General features: G+C 49.4%; 1 protein-coding gene across 1 annotated transcript; it reads right to left on the bottom strand.

Annotated features, from left to right (window-relative positions):
- Positions 1 to 7,918: 7,918 nt before the first annotated feature.
- Positions 7,919 to 12,521, bottom strand: AQP2 (aquaporin 2). The gene is made up of 4 exons (XM_064474269.1): positions 12,087 to 12,521; positions 9,823 to 9,987; positions 8,924 to 9,004; positions 7,919 to 8,134 (listed from the first exon to the last, which is right to left on the bottom strand). The coding sequence occupies exons 1-4, from the start codon at positions 12,450 to 12,452 to the stop codon at positions 7,919 to 7,921; spliced, it is 828 nt and encodes a 275-aa protein (XP_064330339.1). The 5' UTR covers positions 12,453 to 12,521.
- Between the last annotated feature and the right edge of the window lie 10,530 nt (positions 12,522 to 23,051).

Below are 23,051 nucleotides of genomic sequence, written 5' to 3'. Positions count from 1 at the left end.
CTGCTGCCTTCTGCTGGGTGCAGTCTGACCTGCACACACCCTGCGGGGTCAAAAGCTAGGAGGGATTCCTTTTCAGAGCAAGAAGAGGAGACTTCTTCCTCCAGAGCTGAAAATTAATGAGCCTTTCTCTTCCAGACGTACCCAAGCTCCTGAGCTCAGCAAACAGACCCTGAGAATCTCGAGGGACCGAGGATCCGTTACAGCGTTAATTCCTGATAATGGTTTCCTCCAGGTTCTGCTGATCCTGGGGAAGATCGCAGAGTTAAAGACCAGATCTGTTATCCTAGAAACACCTGGTCCGTTGGCATGGTTTGGTGAAAGTTTTGCAAGCTGGTATTTCAAGACATCCTGGCCAGGTTCCAGCTGGAGTAATTGCTTGCCACTTCCCTTCAGCCCTGCCTGTGGCTCCTGCTGCCTGTTGCGGCAAATGTGCCTCGTTCCCGTCCTCCAAACCCTTTTGTAACGTGCCCGCCGTGGATCTCCCTTGGATGTGGCTGCGTTTTGCCGGCAGCTCCTCTGCCACATGCCTCCCTTTACCTGAAAAGCAGCGTTGAGCCGAAAGATGCACTCCCAGGTTCCCAGCTGTGGCTAATAACCTCCTAGCAAAGTCCTCTGGCTCACTCGGAGATATCATTAAATGAGACTGGAAACGATGGGGAAAACTTCTGGAGAGAAACAAAATGTTTCTCTAACAACATGCCACGCAAAACCTATTTTCCTGAGGCTGTTTGCTAGATTTTCCTCACCGGGGCATTCCTGCTTGCCTTCTCTGATGTCTAACCATGTTGAGCAGGCATTGGGAAGTCTCCTTTTCCTATCCTTGGCTGCATGCCCTCCAAGGAACTTGTATGAACTGAAAGTGCCTTTGATGTGTCAAATTTAATTGAATTGGGTAAGATGTTGAGAAGGCATTAGGCAGGTCCCTGCTGACAGACGGACACCTACGTGGTGGGGTCATGTACGCCTTGTTTCACCCCTAGGCTTCTGGAGAAGACAGGAGGCTTTTTGCAAGGAGGACAGGTTTAGCCGCCTCCCTCCTCCTCCTCCTCCTCATTCTCCTCCTCCTCCTCCTCCTCCTCCTCTCTGGCATCTGCAGACGAACACCACAACCAAACATCGCCCACATCTACCGCTCAATCGTGGGGCCAGACAGCTCGGGGACGATGTGCTGGAGGGCGAAAGGGACCCGAGCGCGCCGCAGGGTTGGACTGCAGCGTGCCTGGGTGAGAGGAAGGCAGCTGGTGCCTCATCCTCACCCAGGGCCCTCCCGAGGCTCTGCCTCACCCACGGAGGCGTGTGTGTTATTAACTGAATACGTGTGTCAGTCCCTGTCGTCCCCAGTTTGCTGATTTCATTTTCTGAGGCCGCATCGGGCTGCTATTAGTTTGTCATTTCCGCAGCAGCCCAGATTTCTGATGAGTTCAACTCCGTGTTGGACCTCAAAGCCTGGCAGAATGTATTGCAGGCAGCCAAATTCAGATTACAAATTTGCTGCTGAGACCCAGACCAGCCTGGTTTTTGATTCCACCCACACACGCCTCGTCCTGTACCTCGACCAAGGACCTTAAAACTGGCACAATAATACAAGGAATAATAATAGTAACAGGAGACAGCTCCTTCTACTGGAATCTGTGATTAGTTGGGATTAGGTGGCCAGAGGAGAAAGTTTGGTTTAGTTTGTTTTTAAGAAATGGTGTTTCTTGCTGGCTCAGCTTTGGTAGTTTGCAGCAAGCCATTGACGGGGAAAAAATAATAAGCGCTGGGAAATAAAAGTAGAGCAAGAAGTATCAAACTTTCCCCTCCTCATCCTCAGTTCCTGGGGCTGCTTCTTGCCACGGTGGTAGGGAAAGTGGTGGGATCAGTGCAAAGCCTCACCACGTTCTAGCCCAACGTGATGTCTCTGTACCGGTGTTTCAGACAGGGCTTTCAAGGATTTCTCTTATCTAACCCACCATCTGCCTGCACTCTCTTTAAAGGGGAGGGATTACTCTGCTGGCCTGAGGCTGGTGGTGTTTCCACCTTCTCCTGCCCAGGAGCAATGAGGCTTTTGCGTCCCCCAGTAACCAGACCCAGCTTTGGCGCAAACCCCGCCGTGAGACTGCGTTTGGCTTTGGGGACGTCTCCACGTCCCTTGCTGCTGTTGCATTGCTTTGGCTTGAGAAGCCGGTTCTGAAGCTGTCCTAAAGCCCTTGGTGGCTGCTGTGCTGAGCTGGGTGGTCACAGTGACCTTGTAACCTTGTAACCTGCGAGCCTGTAAACAGGGATGATGCTACTTAAATGCTGAATAGTGCTAATGCTTAATAACAGCATTGCTCTGCTCTTTGCTTAGAAACTACCTGATGGTCTCTAAGGCAGTCAAGTGAAGGCAAATGCTTTGGGGCTGGTCTGCAATGGAAACGCCGGCATCCTTAATAATTAATTTGCATTGAAATAATCATTAAATCATCACATGGGGATAATAACGTGCATCAGGGAAAGCAAAGGGCCGGTTAGGAAAAAAAACTTGTATGAGATGACACAGGGAGAAAGCTGGGCTTGAAACCCTGGTGTCCTGATGTTCAGGTCTAGCCCTTTCCAGCAAAGCCACCTGCATCAGTGACATTAAGAGACTGCGTTTCTGCTCATCTAGATAAAAACTCTGAGTTCGTATGGGCCAGCAGCCGTCTATTGGTGTCCTCAGGATTCAGAGCTGTTTTTGGGGCTGTGGTGTTTTTCCTCTTGAAATGTATTTGCCGTGGAAATGTCTTCTTCACCCGTGCAGTCTCCTTTCAAGATTGCAAGGACCACCCTTGGGAATAAATGCTGAAATGATGTGGGGGGAGAGCTGCCACCGGGAAAGCGATCTCCCCTCTTCGCCTTGGCAATGCCATCCAGCTGTGCGTGCTGCTGGGACGGGAAGGCATGGAGCTGGCTGGAGAGCTGCATCAAGGCAGAGGGGAACTGAAAGCACAACCAAGCTCCAGAGCACCTATAAATGCCATAAATAACATAACCAAGAGGAATCTGGAAACTCTTAAATGCTGAAATTCTCGCATAATCACCCAGTTCCAAGAGCCCAAGACTTTGCAAAGCAAAATATTGGTGATAATATGTGGACATCTCGTTACCTTGGTGAACTGGAAAATCAGTTTTTCACCCCATTCTGCCTCTGATACCCAGAGCAAATGCATCAAGAATTTCCTCCACTTAAAAATTTATATAGTATATACTGGTCAGGATTTAGAGACTCTTGGTCGTAGTAGCCTTTGTTGCATCACATCTGGAGCTAAAGGTTCTTGCACTGAGTGGGCTCTGGAGAAATGTGTGATTTTTTCTTTAGGGTGTTTGTATTCCTGGAAAAAGAGGCTGAAAATCAAAGCAGAGCCTCTGGTCTCGCACCCAGACCCTTTGGCAGAGCCTTGGGACATGGGACTCGTTGCAAGCCTTGACGATATCGGAACTAGCTGGGCGTTTGGCTTCCCCCATGGAGCACCAGCCACCAGAAAGAGGGTCTGTGGTCCTTTCCCAGACTACACCCGGCCTGCCTCCTCCTCTTGCTCTCCTGGATGGATTTAGCCTCCCAGTCCCTTCTCCAGGAAAAATGCTTGGGAAATATTTCTACATATATACATAGAGCCATAAAAACAATGCTGTGCCTGCATCTTAGGTAGGCCATGCCATTGCAAGGCAGGTGCCAGATGGGAGCTGAACGCTCACAAGGCCTTGAAGATCTGGATCTGGAGGATTTGTACAAGGTCAGGCCAAGAAATTCAGAGCAGAAAACTCAGCTCCAATCTCCGAGGTTTGCAGGTGGGCTGTGTTCTTTTCCTCTCTGTCCTACAAGTGTGAGCCATTCTCTGCAGGAGTGAAGGGGTTTGCCCTGCGCCATATTTTCCAAGATACTGGTGGGTTTGGTGTTATCCAAAGAAGGTTGATTTTCTTTCCATTTTCTCCTCGGTAAGGCATTGCACTTCCCCCGTTTGCAGCCATGTGATGGCAGTAATTCAGGTGCTGGGTTTGATGTCTGTACTCTTGGGACAGAGTGTCTCAGCTTTCTTTGGAGCAGAGATTTGGATGCTCTCAGATTGCTTTCGTCCTCCTCTACTCAAGGTAAAAACTCAGTAGGTAAGTGTTACAACCCTCCTTCATGGAGCTTAAATGTTGAAATGAGGGAATGTCTCGCTACTATGAGATGCCTGTAAAAGGCATCAGTATGCATTTCATGACATCAGTGGTGAATGGCTGGTGTCGAAGGCACAGGAGCGTGCAGAAAGGGCGATTTCCTTCCCTTGAAAATACAATAATACTTTTCAAAGTAACATTTTTGCATGCACCTATCACCTTTTGCCTCTGTCCCTCCTCCCCTCGGCAGGGTTGGCATGCTGAGAGACATCGTGCAGCTCCTCTCGGGACGCTGGTCCCAGCAGCCTCTCCAGATCTCCAGGTCTTGAGACACAGCCAGTGTTTGGGCTGTGTAGTTTTGGACCCCCGCAGACCCAGTGGGATGAAGAGCTCACCAGAGCTGGCTGGGGGAATTGTCTTAGGGAACTGCATGACCATGCCCTGGATGACAACGCAGTGTTCAAAAAGTATTTCTGTGAAATCACATATTTATGCTGAAGCCATACGGTATTTTGGCATTTAATTGGTATCTTAAAGCAACAGGATGGACTGAACAAGGCAGCCAAGCAGCGAAGTCAAGGAAAGGGGTCTGGGCACATCTTGGATTTCCACAGCACCCCAAGGAACCTATAGTGCTTTGCAGAATGACCACCCCAAACCTGATCATCCTGAGAACGTCCAGAACTCAGAGGTGGGACAATGGGAGGTGAAGGAAAGCCTCATGGTCTCAAGTGATGGCAGGACGTAAGAAGCGATGTGATCTGAGACACATAGAATCATAGAATCAATAACGTTGGAAAAAGACCTCTAGGACCATCAAGTCCAACCGTCAACCCAACAATACCATGGCTTGTACAGTGATTTTCATTTTGATTTCATGGTCGTACTATTTAACACGGGTCCATGATGAAGCTAATAAAGGTTAATGTGTGCTGCAATATATATTGCAGACCTTTATCGTGGAGTCATGAGCTTGTGGACAGGCATGGCTGGGTGGTTTCGAATCCTGGCTCAAGGCGCTCCTGTTGAGGTCTAATACACAAAGTGTTATCAGTTTAGTGAGGTTTTAGGTTGGTCTGTGGCAGCTCTGATCTCTGGCTTCGTGATCCTGCCCTCTAATTCGAGTTGTCCTGGTGTAAATCTGGAATGACTGGCTTGGTTTCCTGATGGTGCAAGTTTTGGAAGTGTCATTGAAGTCAATGACGCAGCTCTGCAGAGAAGGTAAATTCATGTTCCTGATTGACTTGAGAGGACTTAGGCTGCTTTAGACATCTGAAAATCTGGTTTAGTGAGATTGCTTTGTGTTAACACTGGCGTGCTGAGACCAGAATCCGGCCAGGTCAGACATCAGAGCATCCGAGGGGTGCTGAAGCAGGGATGGTCTTTATTTCGTGTGTCCCTATTTTGAAGATGGGGGTTGTTCTTTCAGTGTCACTTTTGCACATCAACAGCTTGTTGGCATGAGGTAGCTGCACCCAAAGCCATCCTGGGCCGCGCTGCACTGGTGGCAGTAGGATTTAGAGTCTGGGAGGTTACTTATATATTATATGACCGTAAATGTGTCATTATGAGTCACACATTCTAATTCTGCGGCTAGAAGTGAATTTAAAGCACTTTATTTGAAAGAGTACAGTAATTATTAGACATTAAAACTAATTTTGGGGCCCTGTGCAGTTTATGTGGGTCTTAAACATTGTCAGAGTAAATAATAAATTAAATGCTTAGATCTGAAGGGGAAGAGGCATGTAATTAACTTAAACACTTAAACATTGCCACAAAGAAAAAAAGAATCAGCTGCATGGCATTTTATACAGCAGATCATTGACAGGATAACTTCTGGGTAAGTTTCTTTGGGTTTTCTTGACATACGTGGATTTGTTTTCCTTTGAAAAGTAACAAAAACACAAACTACTTTTAAAACTGAGCATTTGGTGATCTAAATACAGTTTTACACTCTGATTGTTTTGAAACATGATTTTAATTCCCATTGATGAGAACAGAGTTCTTGACAAGCCTTTTCTGAAATAATATTCAAATGCTCCTTTGCCATTGAAGGAACGAAGTGGAGGACCAGAATCAGCAGAGAATGGGTTAAACCAGTGCTAAAACTGCTGCGCCTGCAACGCAGCCTTCTGGGGATATTTGCATTCATTGACTGATAGAGTAAAATGGATCCTTGGCTACAACAACTAAAGCTTGGTAGCTGTGGTAGCATTTCTCCCCTTGCTCCACGGCGTGGCATCAGGGACAGCAAATGACAGCTAGAGGTGACGCAGGAGCTCCCGTGCCCTCAGCCTCGCTTGGTATGGTGACATGAAGACTGCAGTAACACCTGGTCTGGGTCAGATCAGAGCTTTGTCTCTCCAGCAACAGCCGTTAGCACATGTTTGAGGAAGAGGACAGTGAAGAACAGAGGAAATGATGAATTCAGAAGGAGGAGGAGGCTGGTACAAGTAGAGCACAGTGGATAAAGAGGAAGAGAAGAGCGTCATTTGGTGGTGGTTCACGTCAAAACAGAGGGAGCAAAATGATCAGTAATGTTCCTTACGATTTGGAATTGGGTCCCATCTTATTGAATATTTCCATTAACAGCCTTAACAGAAAAAGCCTGAATGTGGTGATGACGTTTTGTGCTGGTGCAACACCAGGGAGACATCACCAACAGAAAGAAGCATTAGGATGTCATGCTGGAAATGCGTGACTTTTAGGCTAAGTAAGAGAAATGCGATTAAATTAATGCTTGAAAGAGCAAAGTTGCATCCCAAAGACTAACCCAAATTGCTTGACTATGCTGGGGACCATCACCAGGTCCTGACATAGCAGAAAAAGGGGGTGGGATGGTTATTGAGGCTTTGGTGTGATGCAGCCATGAAAAAGGTCTGGGCTATAGGAAGCAAGTGATGGAGAAGATCACCCCTAAAACACTTTGTGTTACTCATCTGAGAATCAGAATGGAACAGGAACAGAGGAAAGAAAGCAAAAACCAGGGAGAGAGATGAAGCATCGAAGATAAAGGACAACACTGGTCCAGGAACAATTGAGCTGTGGATGAATTTGGGCTGAAAATCAGGAGGTTTCTCATTGTCACAGGAAAGAGCAGTTGCAAGAGCTCCCCAGGGGGTCAGAGGGGCTCAGGGACACGCTTCCAGTCCTGTCCTCTCAGGAAAGCCTCCTTGTGAGCGAAGGACATCTGCACCCCAGGGGTGGCTGTAAATAGCAGCAGTAAAACGTCCAGTTTGTAAGATGCTTGTGGCACGGAGCGAGCGCTCCTCTGTGTGCGTGTGCGTGCGTGTGCGTGTGTGTGTGTGTGTGTGGTGTGTGTGTGGTGTGTGTGTGTGTGTGTGTGTGTAAACAGCTGGGCAGTGAGAAGAAATGGGAGACAGGTGAGCGGAGTTCAACAGCAATGAGGCATCGGGTGGCAACCTCCACACCCAGCAAATGGCTGTAATAACAACTCTCTGCAGTGCCTCGGAGCTCTTCACGAAGGGCAACAAACTCCGCTGAGCGCTAACTTCTGCAAGGGGGACATGGAAGCAGCCTGCCCAGGCTGGGATCCCAGCATCCTCGTTCCTGTTGATACACTGGTGGGTTTGATTTGAAGGCATTTTCCCCCAGCATCAGAAAACCGCTGGCCATGGGGAGAGCTGGGCGACAGAAGGTGGGTTGGGCCGTCACGGTGCATCTCCCCAGGAGATAAGTGAACTTTAGTCCCCCAGCAAAAATAAAGGGAGAGAGGGGAGAGGTGAAATCCTCATCTGAACAAGCAGATGCCAGAGTTTTCCCCAGCTCCTCTCTCATGCCCAGGGGGCAGGTTTGGCTACACCTTCTCAGACATGCCCCTCGGCAGGGTCTGTGGGGAGTGAAGCTCCACCGACTGCCGCCGGCGGACCTCGCGCTCTGCCCAGTCCTCCTCCGGCTCGAAGCCTTTGAAGATGGCGAGTCTCTCCGAGAAGGTTTTGGCTTGCGGGAAGAGGATGTAATTGTAGATGATGGAGGCTGCTGCTGCCCCAACCAGGGGGCCCACCCAGAAGACCTGGGGGAAAGGGAAAGAGAAGAATCGGGTGAGCAAAAACCTGCCTGAGTTTGGAGGACAGAGAGGAACCAGGATCTCTGAAGAGCATTGCAGGGGGCTTGTGTTCCTTCCTACCCTGTGTGCATTGGGAGCAAAATGTAGAAGCCAGCTCTGTTTTGGCCATCATTGCTGACCTGAACTCCCATCCATTGCTGTCGTGCCTGAATATACCTACCCAGCCTCTTCTGTCTTTCCTCCTCGACTGAGAGCTGCGTGATCTTCATTAATGATGCCCATCCTGAGCATGCTTAATGATTTGGATTCCTCAGGAGAAGTGTATTCCTCCCCATCTACACATTGCTACAGACAGGAGGAGGCAACCAGCTGGGGCTGGACACCTCTGAGCACATCAACCTGAGCCACCACAGCTCTGGCTCTGAACGTACTCTTTGCAGATGGAAATGCCTGGGAGCATTCCCAAAGGAGCGGGTGGAAAATGTGTGCTCAGATTCAACTGGAACCAGGAAAGGTCCCCAGGACCGGCAAGGAGAGCTCCCCTCTCCATTGCTTTTGTTTCTTTTGCTAAGTCAGAGTCAACAAACCACACACCCTCCTCCTGTCGCAATGCACCCTGCTTAGATAAGCCAGCGAAGCACCCAGCAGCCCCACCTCTTTTTGCTAATCTCTTCATCTCTCCTCCAGCTAGGAGCTGGCATGGACATGCATCTGGCTGGCTCGGTGGGTTTCTAGGAATATTGGTAATCTGGGGGGCTCATCCCACCAAAACAACACGTAGACCTGACATCTTACCCAGTGGTCACTGAAGTCTCCGACTATCACAGCAGGGGCAAAAGATCTGGCTGGATTCATGGAGCAGCCGGTGTAACGGATCTGCCGAGAAACACTACACATTGTTAGCATTAAGCCCTTTTAGCACATTTTAAAAAATTCCTGGTGTGTATATTAGCATGATTCATTCACCGAGCTGATGTTTCACCCTCCAGCATGCCCGTTCCAGGAAAAGGGATGCCAGCAGCTTCCAGCGCTTGAGTCAACATGGGTGAGTTGTTTGTATTTGCACATCTTCTGTGCGAGCACATGTGTCTTGTACATAGTGGCAGCCTGGGCGATGTGCCTGGCAGCGTGACCAGGGCTGCGGGGACAAGCTCCTGCTCTGCATAGGCTTCCTGGAGCGAATTGGTACTCCTTGCCACCGAGGACAGGAGAATAGTCCCATAGACGCATGGGCTTGCAGATCATTAAGGATGGAAGATGTGGTGTAAACATCGCTGTTTTAAAGCATGCACTGAGAAGCTGGGAGTGTTAGGGGTTGCTTTGGTCTGTCATCCAGGGGGGAGTTCCCTGGGTGTCCATCCCAAATACTTCCCAGTCTTATCATGGTCCTGAGTGCCTCAGGTGCTGACACATTCACTCCTGGAGAGAAGACCCCACTGATCTCTGGGAGCTCCCTGTGGGACTCAAGGAGCAGCAGAGCCCAGCAGGTTACGTTTTTTTCATGCCCAATAAAAGCCAAGCTCAGGTTATGGCTCTTTGATGGTTTTGGTGGGACTTTTCTACCCGCTGGAAAGCTGTGGGCACCACATGAGTTACAAGTCCCACATCCACGCCGGAGCACGCAGCCAAACAGGCTTTGGGCACAAAGGCAAAGATGACCTAAAAAGCGCTGTGTTTTAGCCCATTTTACCCACCCCAAGGAGATGCCCCACGGCAACAGAAAGGCCAATGGACAGGGCGGGAGAGCCCAGGTTGTCCTCCCGGCGTTCGTCGGTAGAAGCAAAGATGCACAGGACCAGCTGGAAGGTGAGGAAGAGCTCGACGGTCACCGCCTGCCCCGTCGTCGTCTCGTTGTGTAGCTGGAAGGGGAGAAAAAACATGTCTCGGGGATGGGGAAGTTGGGGGGCTGGGTTGGAAATGGAGGGGGTGGGGGGTGGAGACCAAATTAAGGTGAACCAAAAAGGACATAGGAAATAGGTGAGATTTTTGACACCAATGTGAAGAGGAGGAGAACTTTCCCAGGTAAAAGGAAAAGGAGGTCAATGGATAATATTTGATTGACATGGCAGGAAATGTTTTAGTTGCATTCCTTTGGGTATTTTTTCCACTCTTCTTTTCTCCCCTAAGGACTTTATTTTTCTTTTTCTCATACTTAAAATGCAAAATGCCTTTTGGAAATGCTTACAAATTGCATTTTGAAAATGTCAAAAAGAAATATTTTGGCATTTAAAAAAAATTCCCTTCCCCCTCACCACACTTTTTTGACTGAAAGAATTTTTCAGATTTGATCTGAGGCTGTGCCTTCTTGCACCCTCTCTCCTCCAACTCCACTTTCTGACACTTTATTACTTCTTGGTGGTTTTTCATCCAGATCTGGATGGATCTGGCAGCGCTTCCAGCCAGATCTGCAGCTGGCAGTCCCGCTCGCCTGCGATCTCCCACCACTGTTGCTTCCCTCAGCCCATCCTGGCACATCTCTGCCCTCTCTTTCCCCCTGCCAATCCTCCTCTGGACACCTTGCATCCTCCCAAATGCTGATCCTGAGACCACTTCACTTAGTGACACCATGAAGGCAGCAATTGCCTTCCTGGCTGTGATCCAGAGTCGGATCTGGCTTACTCTCCTCTCTGATATTCCCCCCACCTTCTTTTTAAGGGTAGTTTGTGCAGGCAGCTACAAGATGAACAGCCCACAGGGGAAAAAAGTGTCTAAGTCCCCACTCCTTTTAGGTGGTTTAAGCTGTAAAACAACAGAACTGGGTGTTCTGAAAGTTTCTCTTAAAACTCCTACTTGCTTTGCTGGATTTATTAAACCTCAGCTATTATCAGTCTAAGTAGTCTTGTTCAGATTAATCCGCAATCCCTTTTTCAACCCTTTAAATCTCTTTGGCAGTGAAGCTGAGTCCTGGCAGTACCTCCCTGCTGCAAGAAAGGGGATTTCTGTGTGCCACTTGCTAAAACACAGCTCCTCCCTCGCCGCTCGACTTGGTTGTGGGTGATGCTGGTCCTGGCATGGCCATCTCTAAAGGAGCTACAGCTGCCTGTACCCATCTGAAGAGGAGCGGTGGGGCATGGAGAAAAGAGAGGGTCTAGTGAACCCTGTGACTTTAAAAATTTTTTTCCCTCTTTTTATTATGTGCGTGGGTGGGGAAGGGGATGCTGGAGGTTGGGATACCACTGGGGAGTCCCCTCGCGGCCTCCTAAGATTCCCCAGTTTTCTTTTTTCTCCGCACGTCTGAAAGCAGGCTGGGATGCTTGCGATGCTTCTGGCACTGCGCGGTGGCACCGCCGGGGCACCCGTGCGTGCTGGGCACTGGGATGAACCAGCTGCATCTGGTGTGGCCGTCCCTTCACAATGGGAAGCAACTTAACGAGCAGTGCTATCTAATGAAAAGCCGGGATTTAGACACCCCCCCCCCCAAAACAAACCCCTACGCTGGCATGACATCCCCATTGCTGGGAATCTGGCACAGCAGCCCGTAAATAGCGGCATGGTGTAACTGAGAGGGGAGAAAAGGCTGCCCATACCCACACCAAGACTGGAAAGTGGGACAAGCTTGGGGCAAGAGGAGTGGAGAGGTGACGCTTTTGGTCGTGTCCTTCCCTAAACACCTGGGTCTCCGCTGAATCCAGCTCCTCCACAATACCAGCCCTAGATAAACCTGAGATGATGGTGGCTTTGTCTTCTAAGGGAGGTGTCTATGTGGCCAGCTGGATCATACCTCCTAAAAGCAGAGGAGGGCCTGGACTCCTGCCTTCATCCCTGCTCCTGGAAGGGGCCTTAGTGCAGCAGGCTCATGGTGCTGGGCTGCAGCTGACAGTGGCTTCCTACCCAACACTAAATAAAGGGGGGGGTCCTTCCTGGCCACAAAAGCCTTCTTCACATCCCTCAGCCTTCCCAAAAGCCCTGCCCAATCTTCCCTGCTCCTTCCAAGTCCATCCATGGGCTGAAGTCTTACCTTGTTGATGGCCAAGCCTTCCCGGGAGTCTGCAGGGGTGATCTCATGTAAGATGGCAGCTCCCACGACAGCCCCCAGGAGCTGGGCCACCACGTAGAAGACCGCGCGGAGGAAGGAGACTTGGGAGCCGATGAGGCAAGCCACCGTCACTGCCGGATTGATGTGGGCTCCACTGATGTGCCCCAGGGCTTGGACCAGCGTGCCGATGGCCAAGCCAAAAGCCAGCGCGATTTGAAGGATGCTCGGGGAGGAGGCTGAGGGCCAGTTCAGAGCAGAGCCCAGGCCAAAGAGGATGAAGACCAAAGTCGCCAGAAATTCTGCAAAGACAGCCCGGGTGAAGGCTATGGATCGCAGTTCCCACATCATGAGTGGCACCTGCCAGAGGATGCAAGGCCTGACCTTGCCAGTAGCGTCTTCAGGCAATTGCTACCACGGCTGCCGTGTCCATAGAGGATGACGGGGGACAACTCATATATATATGGATGTGGGGGGCTGAAGGATCGCCTGCTGAAGGAGGTGGGATTGTGGTCCTAGGAAACCTGATGCTTTTTTTCATTTGTGTTCCAGCTGAGGGAACATCAGACCCTGCCCCCTCTATTAAAGCTGGGGAATGCAGTGTTCGCCACCCTTGGGAGGTCATAAATCAGCCTTGAGCAATGCCATGAAAACTGTTCCTTTTTTCCTGAGCTTTCCTACTAGGGGTCCTATCCCCAGAGGTGCTTCTTGCTCCTCTCTTCTCCAAGCTCTACCACCTGCAGCATGGAGAGGAGAGCAAGCAAGGGGGGGTTCTGTAGAGCTAGAGATGGAGGTGAGGTGGGGTTGTGTTGAAAACCGGGATGTGATTAAATAAGCAGGCAAATCTGGATGCAAAAGAGTCTCAGAGACACAAAACTCTGAGTGACTTGCTACAACTCAGTTCCTCAGAGTACCAGAATTTGACAGCCTGGGCACAGATTTTCTAGCCAGAAGAATGGGAACCAGCCTGATGGAATGACTGTCAAGAAAGACATTTTCATCTGAAAAAAATGACATGCACAGCTGGAGTACTGGCTGTGCTCTGATTACGGGGATTTTGGCCAATTCAGCTCTTCAGAAATGTATTTTTACTTCTTGGTGTTAATCCTCAAAAGGAGAATAATATATTTTCTTCTCTGGAGCATGGTTCTTCACATCAGACCATCCACTAATTGCCCAACAAGTCCATTTTCCCTTTTCTCCCATTGCTTAGGGCACATTTGCCTATTCCTGCGTGATGTCTGTAAAGAGTTTTGCTCCCTAAGTCATTGGGGTTGGTGGGTTTGCTGGAAAGACAGCACTTGTTTCTTTTTTTTCCCTTTATTAGCAGACTTTGTAGTTATTCTAAAGCACAGCGAGCTGGGAGGAGTGTTCCCCCAGGGTAGAGCTGGAGCTGAAAGGACCATTTTATTTTAGAGGGACGCAGAGCCCCAGAACTGAGAGTCCATTTTCTGGCTCTGACAAAGGCTGCCACTGTATGATAAACCAAATATTTTTCCTTTCCAGAGGAACCGCGCAAGTGTCACCAAGCTGATGTGAAAGGCTGACGCAAAATATTCCATACTGCTCACATTATGTTATAGAATCATGGAATATCTCAGGGACCCGTAAGGACGTGTGAAGGCTGGTACTTTCCTCCACAGAGGGTGGGTAACGTTACTTGTCAGCTGGACTAGATGATCGTTGTAGGTCCCTTCCAACTGAACTATTCTGCTTCTATTGTATTCTAGTCCTCTCTTTAAAAAAGACGCTTATGGGGACATCGCTTTTAACAAGGGAGAGATTGTGGCGAGAACAAACCCTGTCCTTGAGCGAGTCTGGAGCTTGGAAGACTCGTATTCAACTTTTTTCCTTTGAAAATCCTTCTCTTGGACTTCCTCGGGGACTTTGGCCCACCACGGCATCGCTCTAGCCTCCGGTTTTCCAACAACGAAGCCAATCTCACAAAACAGGTTGCGAGGCTAAATATATTTGGGGTACCGATGAGCTGTGAAACATGGTCACATCCAGCCTGTAGGCTCCCGCTCCTGCCTCCCTGGTACAGATTTGCGAGCTTAGCACTACTCAAGAACTAGTTATGTCAGGGGCTGATTCGGAGTACAGGCTGTTATTAGTGCAGGGAATGATGGAGACTAATATGGGCAATTAAGTGGAGCTGATACCCTATTTGATTAATAGTTATTCATGGCGAGCAAGTTGTGATGTGTCAGTGCTTAATGAAGACTAATTAGAAGGAAAGAGAAGTAAGCATGATTAGCTCTGAGCAACTTAAAAATCTAACGCAGCTTCACGGTTCTCGCTTTCAGCTGGCAACGCGCAAGCTCATTGCAACTCTTGTTTATGCTGCATTTTGAGGTGTTTGTGCTACGGACGGTGGGTTTCTGCCACACACCACGATGAAAGGATTGGTGCTGCATCGTGAGCTGTCTTGCTGAAAGGGAGCTCTGCGCTCTTGGTCTTCGCTGAGGGGCTGAGCAAACTATTGCTGTGAGATGCTGCTTTCCAGCAAGAATAATACGACAGCCCAGCTTTCACCCGGAGACCTCTAGCACTGCGGTGACCGTAATCCTTCCAGTTTTAGGGAGGGGGGGTGCATGGCACGAAGCCCTGTGGACAAGCATGCTGCAGCTTTGGGACAGCAACGTGCTGCCGTGTGGACAAGCCCCAAGTGTGCTGCAGCTTTGGGGGGAGCAAAGGGCGTTGCAGCCCTGTAGCAAAGCCGTTTGAGATGGGAAAGTGCATTATTTTACCTTTTAATCCACAGCCCTTGGAGTGTAACGGCATGATCAGCCCTCCCCTGGGATCGAATGCAAATGCTCGTTAAGAGTGTGTAGGCGCCTGCGGAGGGTTGATACGCCGTGCTTCCTCCTGATGGCAGAAAATGGCCTGGTAATGCATTTTTGAAGACCATTTTGCAAGCAATGGAACTGTGCTTGCACAACAACTTGCTTCTCGAGTGACTTAGATGGCTCAGATATCTTTGCTTCCCTGGCTTTCAGGAAAGTATAAACATCTTTAAGGTATCTCCATTCCATCTAAAATACCTCCAAGCCACAGAGAATAAAAGATTTATTGCATAAAACCCCGTGAGTTTTCCTGCTTGGATCCAATCTGTCACAGGAGGTGTGTGTGCTGCCCAGACCTTGCTGGAAGCTCCGGTTTTTGCTCTTTTCTGCAAATAGAGAGTGCCTGCGGACAATTCCCCTCCTCTCTGACAGCTGAACAGACAACCAGCACACACGCTTCACATGGCAGCAAATGCCCTTTATAGTAGACACTGGAGAACCCACAGGAGGATTAAGCCTTGGGAGAAACCTTTGTACAAACCCAGCTATTATTGGTTCTGCTGGATGTTGAAAGAGATGTTTTCTTTCCAAGAAAGGAGGTGTGAAACTGAAAATGCTACCCCTAAGAGTTCTCATGGGGAAGTCTTTAAAAGAAGCCAAAGGATAAGAAGGGAAAAAACCCTGAATTCTAGTATTGTGACTAATCTTGTTTCTCAGGTGAGGTTTTCTGCCTGCTGCCTGGATCAATGGAAGCGCGGGTACGTTTGGCCCCGTCCATGGCCCCCAGCGGAGCGCGGGGAATGGCAGCCATGGGCTGCCAGGACACCTGGGGAAGCAGAGCAGATGGGGATGAGGGTATGGAGATGTTTGTCTTGGGATGAGCAGAGGCAGAAACACCTCGGCTAGCTTTTCACCTGGGAATCGCAGCACCTGTAGCAATAGTTCAGCCTTGAGAAAAGGAGGCTCAGAGGGGATCTCATCACCACGTACCAGCACTTAAGGGGCAGCTACAAAGAAGATGGAGACTCCCTTTTCACACGGAGTCCCATGGAAAGGACAAGGGGGATGGACACAAGGTGCCCTTGGGGAGATGCCAATTGGACACCAGAGGGAAATTCTTCACAGTGAGGACAGTCACCGTTGGAATAATCTCTGACTCGGCCACGTTGGGCACCTTCGAGATTTGTCTGGACAGGGTGCTGGGCCATCTTGTCTAGCCTGTGCTCTTCCTAGAGAGGTTGGGCTAGATGATCCCTGAGGTCCCTTCCCACCTGGGATTCTGTGATAGTCTGGCTCCAGGGACCTTTCCACGCTGAATTCCTGACCCTCGTGGGCATTACCCAGACAGGTGGGTCTGTGCGTGTGGGTCCCGCTGGCAGGGAAAGGCCCAGGCACAGGTCCCTCACCTTCCTCTGGGCCGAGTTCGTTAATCCTTAGGCTCCTGCTGCCCGTTGCAGGATGGGGCATACTGAAACGCCTGCTCACAGTGAGCTGCAAAGCATTGAGAGAGTGGATTAAGACCTTTTTTAGCTCTAGGCTGTTTTGTGATGGGGCGCAGCAGCACAGCTCTTGCTGCAGTGCAAACCAAGGCATGTTTTTAATTGCATTTCATAAATGTCCCGGGAAAGCCTTACCTCTCTCCCGCTCCTGGCTGGAGAACAGACGGAGCAGAAGATAATGTTTGTATTCCCCAAAGCGAGGTGACCATCAGGAAAAATTATATTCTCCCATTGTCTTATTACATCAAAAGGTCATTCACCCAGAGGAGCAAAATGGAAAAAAATCAGCACCTTTTCCGGCATTTCAGGCCAAATCCTAAATCCCTATTCATGCAAAACTTCTGCTGGCTCTTGCTCTATTTATTGTTCTTGTTTTAATTGAAGCAGGATTAATGCAGCCCTGATTTCCTTCACTGACTTCAATGAATTGAGCTTGAGTGCAGGCGAGGAACGGGGCCTGGTTTTAGGAGAAGGCTTTTAACAAACTCTTTTATTTTTTTATCCCATCTCAAGGACTTGCAAGTTCAGTCCTGAATGTTTGCCCAGAGTCTTAGTCAAGGTAGACAGCGAGACTCTGGCGCTGGTGGCGCTGGGCTACGGATCACGCCAGGATCAGTACACCTTTCTGGTGGCCGTATAAAAGCCTGACACCTGTGAAGACCACAAAACCTTCCACCCCAGCATGCTCTGGTCTCTGTACAGCATCTAGGCAGGGATTTAACTCTTTCCTCCTATGATTTGGAGGAAAATACAATTTTTCTTTTACTAACGACATGTTAATGAGACCCAGAATATTCAGAACTGGGGAGAGGAAGAAAACATGGCTTCTTCCTACTCTCTGCGGAGAGGCTTGATAGATATGGCCAATCCCAACATCCTGCAAGGTCAGAGACTGGGCTGAGTTACGTGATGACCTCTCTTTAAGCATGTCTTAAGGGGTGAAGAAAGGAGTTATTCCCTTGTTGGAGTGCTGAAGTTCAAGGCCAGGGCACGGCATATTTTGCATAAACATTTATAAGAAAATAATTAATGCTGAATCCGTGAAATAGAGCCAGACCCAAGGATATCCATATAGCCAGCAGCTCTGAAGTGAGATAGAGCCCGTGGCCTTACCAGACCTTGTAAGCTCTTTGCTACTTACCCAGGCATGAATATGACATTAGTTAAGATCAATCAGATTGCAACATCATCTTCAGGTGACAGAGCTGAGCAGGAGACCTCAGCTTCACCCTTCGCCAGATACCCAGTGTTGTGTTTGCAAAACAAACCACATCTAATGAGCCAAACTCCCAGCGGGTGTAAATTGGGGACATCAGTGCAGTGACATTGACTGACAGCATCCAGTGCCTGGCCTTTTCACTGTTTCCCTCATTTTGATGTAAATCAGAAGCAGTCAAGCTGAAATCCATGAAGGAGAAGTGACTGAGCTCGATTCAGATGTCTGTCTTTAGGTAATTCTCCTGGATTTTTTAAAAAAATAATTAAACTAGGTTAAATACTGCCAGGAACTGGTCCTGCTGGTAGCTCTAGAAGCAATGTCCCCTGTCCCCTCCTGTCCCGTCTCCTGCAGCCTGGTGAATCTGAGATGCTTATCACCCTCCGGCATCGCAGAGCTAGGGCTGTTGCAATATGCGTGTTATCTCACCATCGGTGCTGTGGGTACCAATCTGGGTATTGACGGCTTCCCTGTGCTGCGGGAATTTTTTGGCTGCTATCTCTTGATATTTGCTGGGAGGGAAGCGGGAGTGTGGCAGGCAACTCTGCCTTCGAGAAGAGGCTGCTATCTCAGCATCTGTCCTGGGGAGCTGCAGGTGTGTGTGGTGAGGGGGGGTGTGAACAGTGCGCAGGTGGAAGTAGGTTATTGTGAAAATCCCTCTAACAACCAGCTGGGATTGATGGAGAAAGAAAAAGGTGCTTGGCTTCTGAAAACAGCACCCTTCATCTGAGACCAAGGTCAGTGCCGTGGTCCTTGTTGTACAGCCAGATAAAAGGCATAGTGCAAGAAACTTTGTGGTCCGTAGGGGAAAAAGAAGGATCACTTTCAGGCTCCAGTGGCAGCAATCACAGAGAGAAAGGCAGATGAGATGTCGGATTACATGGAATCCCTCCCAGCCATTAAACCGAACAGTCATTTTAAAATCAGTTATTGAGTATGGAGCTGCTTCTGCCTCTGCGTTGGTGGCGCACGGAGCTGAGGTCTGGGTATGGAGCCGCGCTCTGGCAGCCCCAGGAAGCTGGCGGCTGCACCCGCTCAGAGGCGCCTTCAACGCGGGGTCTCAGCGCGACCCTAAACACGTGAAGCTCAGCATGTGCACTCTCAGCTGCAGCCCAGAGCCAGTGTGGTCACGAGGCGGTGCTGCCAGTCCCGAAACTCTCAGAGTTACCGAACACTCCCAGCCACAGCGGGCTTGTCCTCCACCCTGGGATTTCCAGCGCTTGGTGCCCAAAGGCCTGTGGGGTTTGTGCAGAACCAGTCGAATGATTAAAAAAAGGTGGGGTTCCCACCCTGGATGGGCTCCAGCGAAGAGCAGTGCAGCCGGTGAACAGGTTGGTTGGTTGGCCCAGAGCCGTGAGGGCAAGAACAGTTTTGTGTTTTGCCTTTGTCCAAGGGCCATGGGCACCCACCAGTTTCCCTCTGCCTGAAATTATCCTTAGAGGGGCTTGGACATCGGCTTGGAAACCATTACTCTGTGCTGGGACAGCATCAGGAACAAGGTTAGGGCCTTGGTGTGAGTTCCCAGAAGGTCCTCTCCACCGAGCTGCTAGATGAGAGCTGCCTTGGTGATGATCATTTTCATATCAAACATTACCTTTCTGGTTTTTATGTTTCCCACAATGCTTCAGGAAGTTCCTCCCACCCCAGATGGAGATCTGTGTTGAAACTGGGAAAGTGGGAAAGCCGGGGAAGGAGCAGAGCAGTTCGATAGATTGGATGCCACCCGTGAAAAGACCACAACAGCCTTCACAGTTGGCCATTGGCCCTTTCCACCCTGCTGGCTTCTGCAGAGATCTCCTTTGGTCTGTGTGATCGATATACACTGGAAAAGGGCCAGTAGAGACTCCAAAACTCCTAAAACTTTCTGCAAAGGCATGTAGAAGAAGACACAACCTATTTCTTTAAAATTTTTAAAGGGCTTCTTCCCCCCTTCCATCCTTTTTTATCTCTCTCTCTGTCTGTCTACCACCTTTCATCCTCTTTTCCCCCATGTGCCTCTTCCTCTCTCTGTTTCATGGTGCTACCCAGCCACCAACTTCCATGCCAAGGTTGCAACAGTAAGAGAACCACAAAGTTGGTTTCATAAAGCCTCTGGCTCTTTTCCATTTCTGAGAATACAGGTTCAGCATGGGATATTTTTGTTTGCGGTTAGTTGCGTGTTTTTTGTGTGGGTTTTTGGGCACGGCACAGGGATTGGGCTGTCACCAGCGTGAATTGCCATCCTTCTTTGGTAGAAAAACTTCTTGAGGACCTTTTTTTTTTTTTTAAATCTGGGCTATTGCATTGATTTCCTTCTGCATTTATGCCTGCGTTGATGGGATCTGGCCCTGGGCTGTGAGTGCAAGTTGCTTCACTTCCTTGAATTGTATAAAGTGGAGAGGAGCATTGGCAGCTCCTCTGAGACCTTGCCAGTGAAGTCCAGCATGTGGAAAGCATTGCTCTCTCCTGGGTGGGGACTGAGCTGCCTGGGGAGGCCTGTGCTTCCTTCTGCTGGTCCGATGGAGCTCATAAGTTTGCTGCAGTGTGAATCCGAGTGGGGCCAGGTCTCACTGGGGCAGGGGGTGTTGTCATACACCAGCAACCGTGAAAATCCCACTCCAAGGACACGCACCAAGACTGCAAATCTTCTACCTTAGGTTGCTGTGGAGCATGGGAGCCCTGATCTTGGACAAGGACAGCCTGGTGCAAGACTGTACAGACCCAGATAGTGCACATCAGGTCACTCGTGGTATAACGGTGGGAGAGAAACCTGCAGGCAAATGGGCGAGTTTGAGGAAAGCCAAGCAAGGCAGGCATCAATCTCCTGACCTAGCAAAGTCACGTGTGCAGGGATGTTACGGGAAAGATGTGTTTTGAGGAGGAAAGAGAGGAAGGAAGTGGCTCGCTGGGAACTCTGGAGCTATGCAAAGGAGGAAATGCAAAGGCATTTCCTTGCCCGGGGACATGGGCAAGGAAGGCAGGGGACATATTAAAAGCTATTCCTGGGACATCATTAGGCCAGATGGGAAACCCCTTCACTTCTAACTTCGAGCTTCCAGGGCAAAGACAGAGGTTCCTTCCAGGATAGCACCAACAAACCCGGGTTCTAGGCCAGTTTCAGTGCTGGAAATCTGGGCTCTGAAATGCAGCAAAGCTCTTCCCTCCATCTCTTCTCCCTGCTGATTGCCTGGGTCCTGGGCATCAGGCTGCTGCATCACCACAAGGCCACGGGTCACTCCTCGTATGGGCTCACAAGAATTTAGAAAAAAAAATTCCTGTGCGCATCCCTGGCTTGTCTTATATAAAGTTCCTTCATAATAGTTTGAAGAAGAAACTGCACAGTGGCATGTGGGTGTCACTCAAAGTGTCACCCAAACCTGTTCTGTTCCCCCACTCCCAGTGAGGCAAGCTTGCATACTTGTGCAATTCCTTTCGTTTAACAGCATCAAATGCACATGCTGGTGGTAAGAACATGTTCTTCTGGCAGCGATGAGTGAAATGCACTCCTGAGCCGCTGAACAATTTAATCCTGGGGAGTGCCTCATCTTTACATTTATTTATGTGGTTGGTTGGTGTGTGCGCGTGTGGTGTTGTTCACTCTCTGACGCGGTTCGTGGGTATCACGGATTTTGCTTCCGTTTATTTTTTAACCTCACCACTGGGACCTGTTCCCTGCAATTTACTGAAATCACACACTGCGGTTCTGGAGGCATTTTAAAAAAAAACCAAACAGGGTAGAGTTTCTCAAAGCACCTAAGTCCTGGCACTGTCTTAACCCCAAGGCACGGGCAAAACAACTGCAAGCAACTTCCTGAGATAATGGCCCCCAGCTGACTTGCAGCTACTGTCCACCACGGGGGTTTGAGCCCTCTCTAATTAAAATGCCCCTCTGAGGGCTTAAGTTAATTTTACCCAGCAGTTGGGATGCCTGTGATTAGGTGTGACAGCTCAGCTGGGCACAGTTTGCAGGATTTTCTTCTAGGCAATGGAAAACTGATCGTACAAAGGGAGTGATGGAGGGTTGGGTTGGTTTTTTTTTTTAAACTCAAGCATTGGCTACCAGGGCCCAAGCTAGAGACTGCTGCTTGCTGCAGAAGCCTGTGAGGAGAACATCCTGCCCCAAACAGTTCAGCTTGTCTGGTTCCTTGTGTTGCATGTAGAGGGAAGCTATCTCTGCTCTTCGAGGTTGGCTTAGGAAGGAAGGAGGGCTAGTTCAGCTGAAGGACTCTGCACAAGAGCAAGAAGGTATGAGCTGGCCGGGAAGGGAGATAGTGGCTCTTGGGAGCAGGTTTCTGCCTCTCATGGAGGTGAGGCTCTGGGGTGGCTCATTTGGGGCTGGCAGGCACTGGGGAGCTGCCTGCCTACCCTGTGCCTGGGATGCTGGTGGGGTGGGAGATGAGGGTAGGGCTTTCCCCCTCAAGGATAAGGGTGTTTTTATTTCTGTTATTCTTCCAAACCCCTCTTTATGTATGCCCTGATATTCACAGCTTGCCTGTTCATCTCCCATCTAGGGACTAAGCCTGGTGGCAGGGTTTAGCATTAATAATCCATGGTTAATTAATCAGCCTGAAAGCCTAGGGTGAATTCCTGCTTTTTAAATTTATTTTTTGCTTTTAAGTCTATGGCAGAGCATTCACTGCCAGTGGGGGATTTTTCCTCTTGGGAATGGGATAAAGCATGTTTACAGAGGGCTTGTGGGTGTGCCATCATGTATGTTGGTGCAGCAGATCCCTTAATTATCCTATCAGGTTTTCTTTATCTTGTTTTTGATGTGATTGAGTGTTCAGCAAAATTGGTTTAATCCCTGCAAAATCCCTTGTGGATTTGTAAGGGTGTGGCCTTAACAGAGGGGGTGTTTTTTTTTCACCTGAGTATTAAACATATGTATGTGCAGGCAAATGGCTGCCTCGTGGCCTGATGCTGAGCCAGAGCAGCAGCTGGTCAGGGAGCTGGATGGGGGATGGTGAATGGTTGCTGTGATGCTGTGTGTGAGCATCACAATCTGGAATCTGGCTTTTGTGTGTGCTTAACCTCCTAATGCATCTGTGAGACTGGGAAAAGAGAAGATGTAGAGAAAATGACGTTTTTGGTAGGACTGTGGCACATTTAAGAGCCTCTAGCTCAAACAGGAAAGCAAGGAACCAGGTTTAGAGCAGCTTTTTTTGCTGGAGAAAGATGGTGCCTGCAAGGGCTGAAGGGCTCTGCTTTTTATTGCTGTCAGCTGGGCAGAGTTGTCCTTGTCCTCTCCATGGAAGAGGTGAGACTCATTTCAAGCTCTGCAGCCCATGGGCTCCCTCAGCTCATTTTCCTGGCTGGGGAAAGACCTAATGGTTTCCCAGAGCCCCATGAAAATATTCCATGTTGGATTTATTTTGAGGAAAGAACAAGACACCCTCCAGGAACTTGGGGGGTGGGAGCTGGCCTTCTAGACAACAGGGTGGTGGATGGGTCTGGTTTCCCTTCCTGCTGC

This window comes from Phalacrocorax carbo, chromosome 27 (genome assembly GCF_963921805.1).
Source record: "Phalacrocorax carbo chromosome 27, bPhaCar2.1, whole genome shotgun sequence".
Taxonomy (NCBI): Eukaryota; Metazoa; Chordata; class Aves; order Suliformes; family Phalacrocoracidae; genus Phalacrocorax; species Phalacrocorax carbo.
This window is presented reverse-complemented; position numbering and strand designations above follow the sequence as displayed.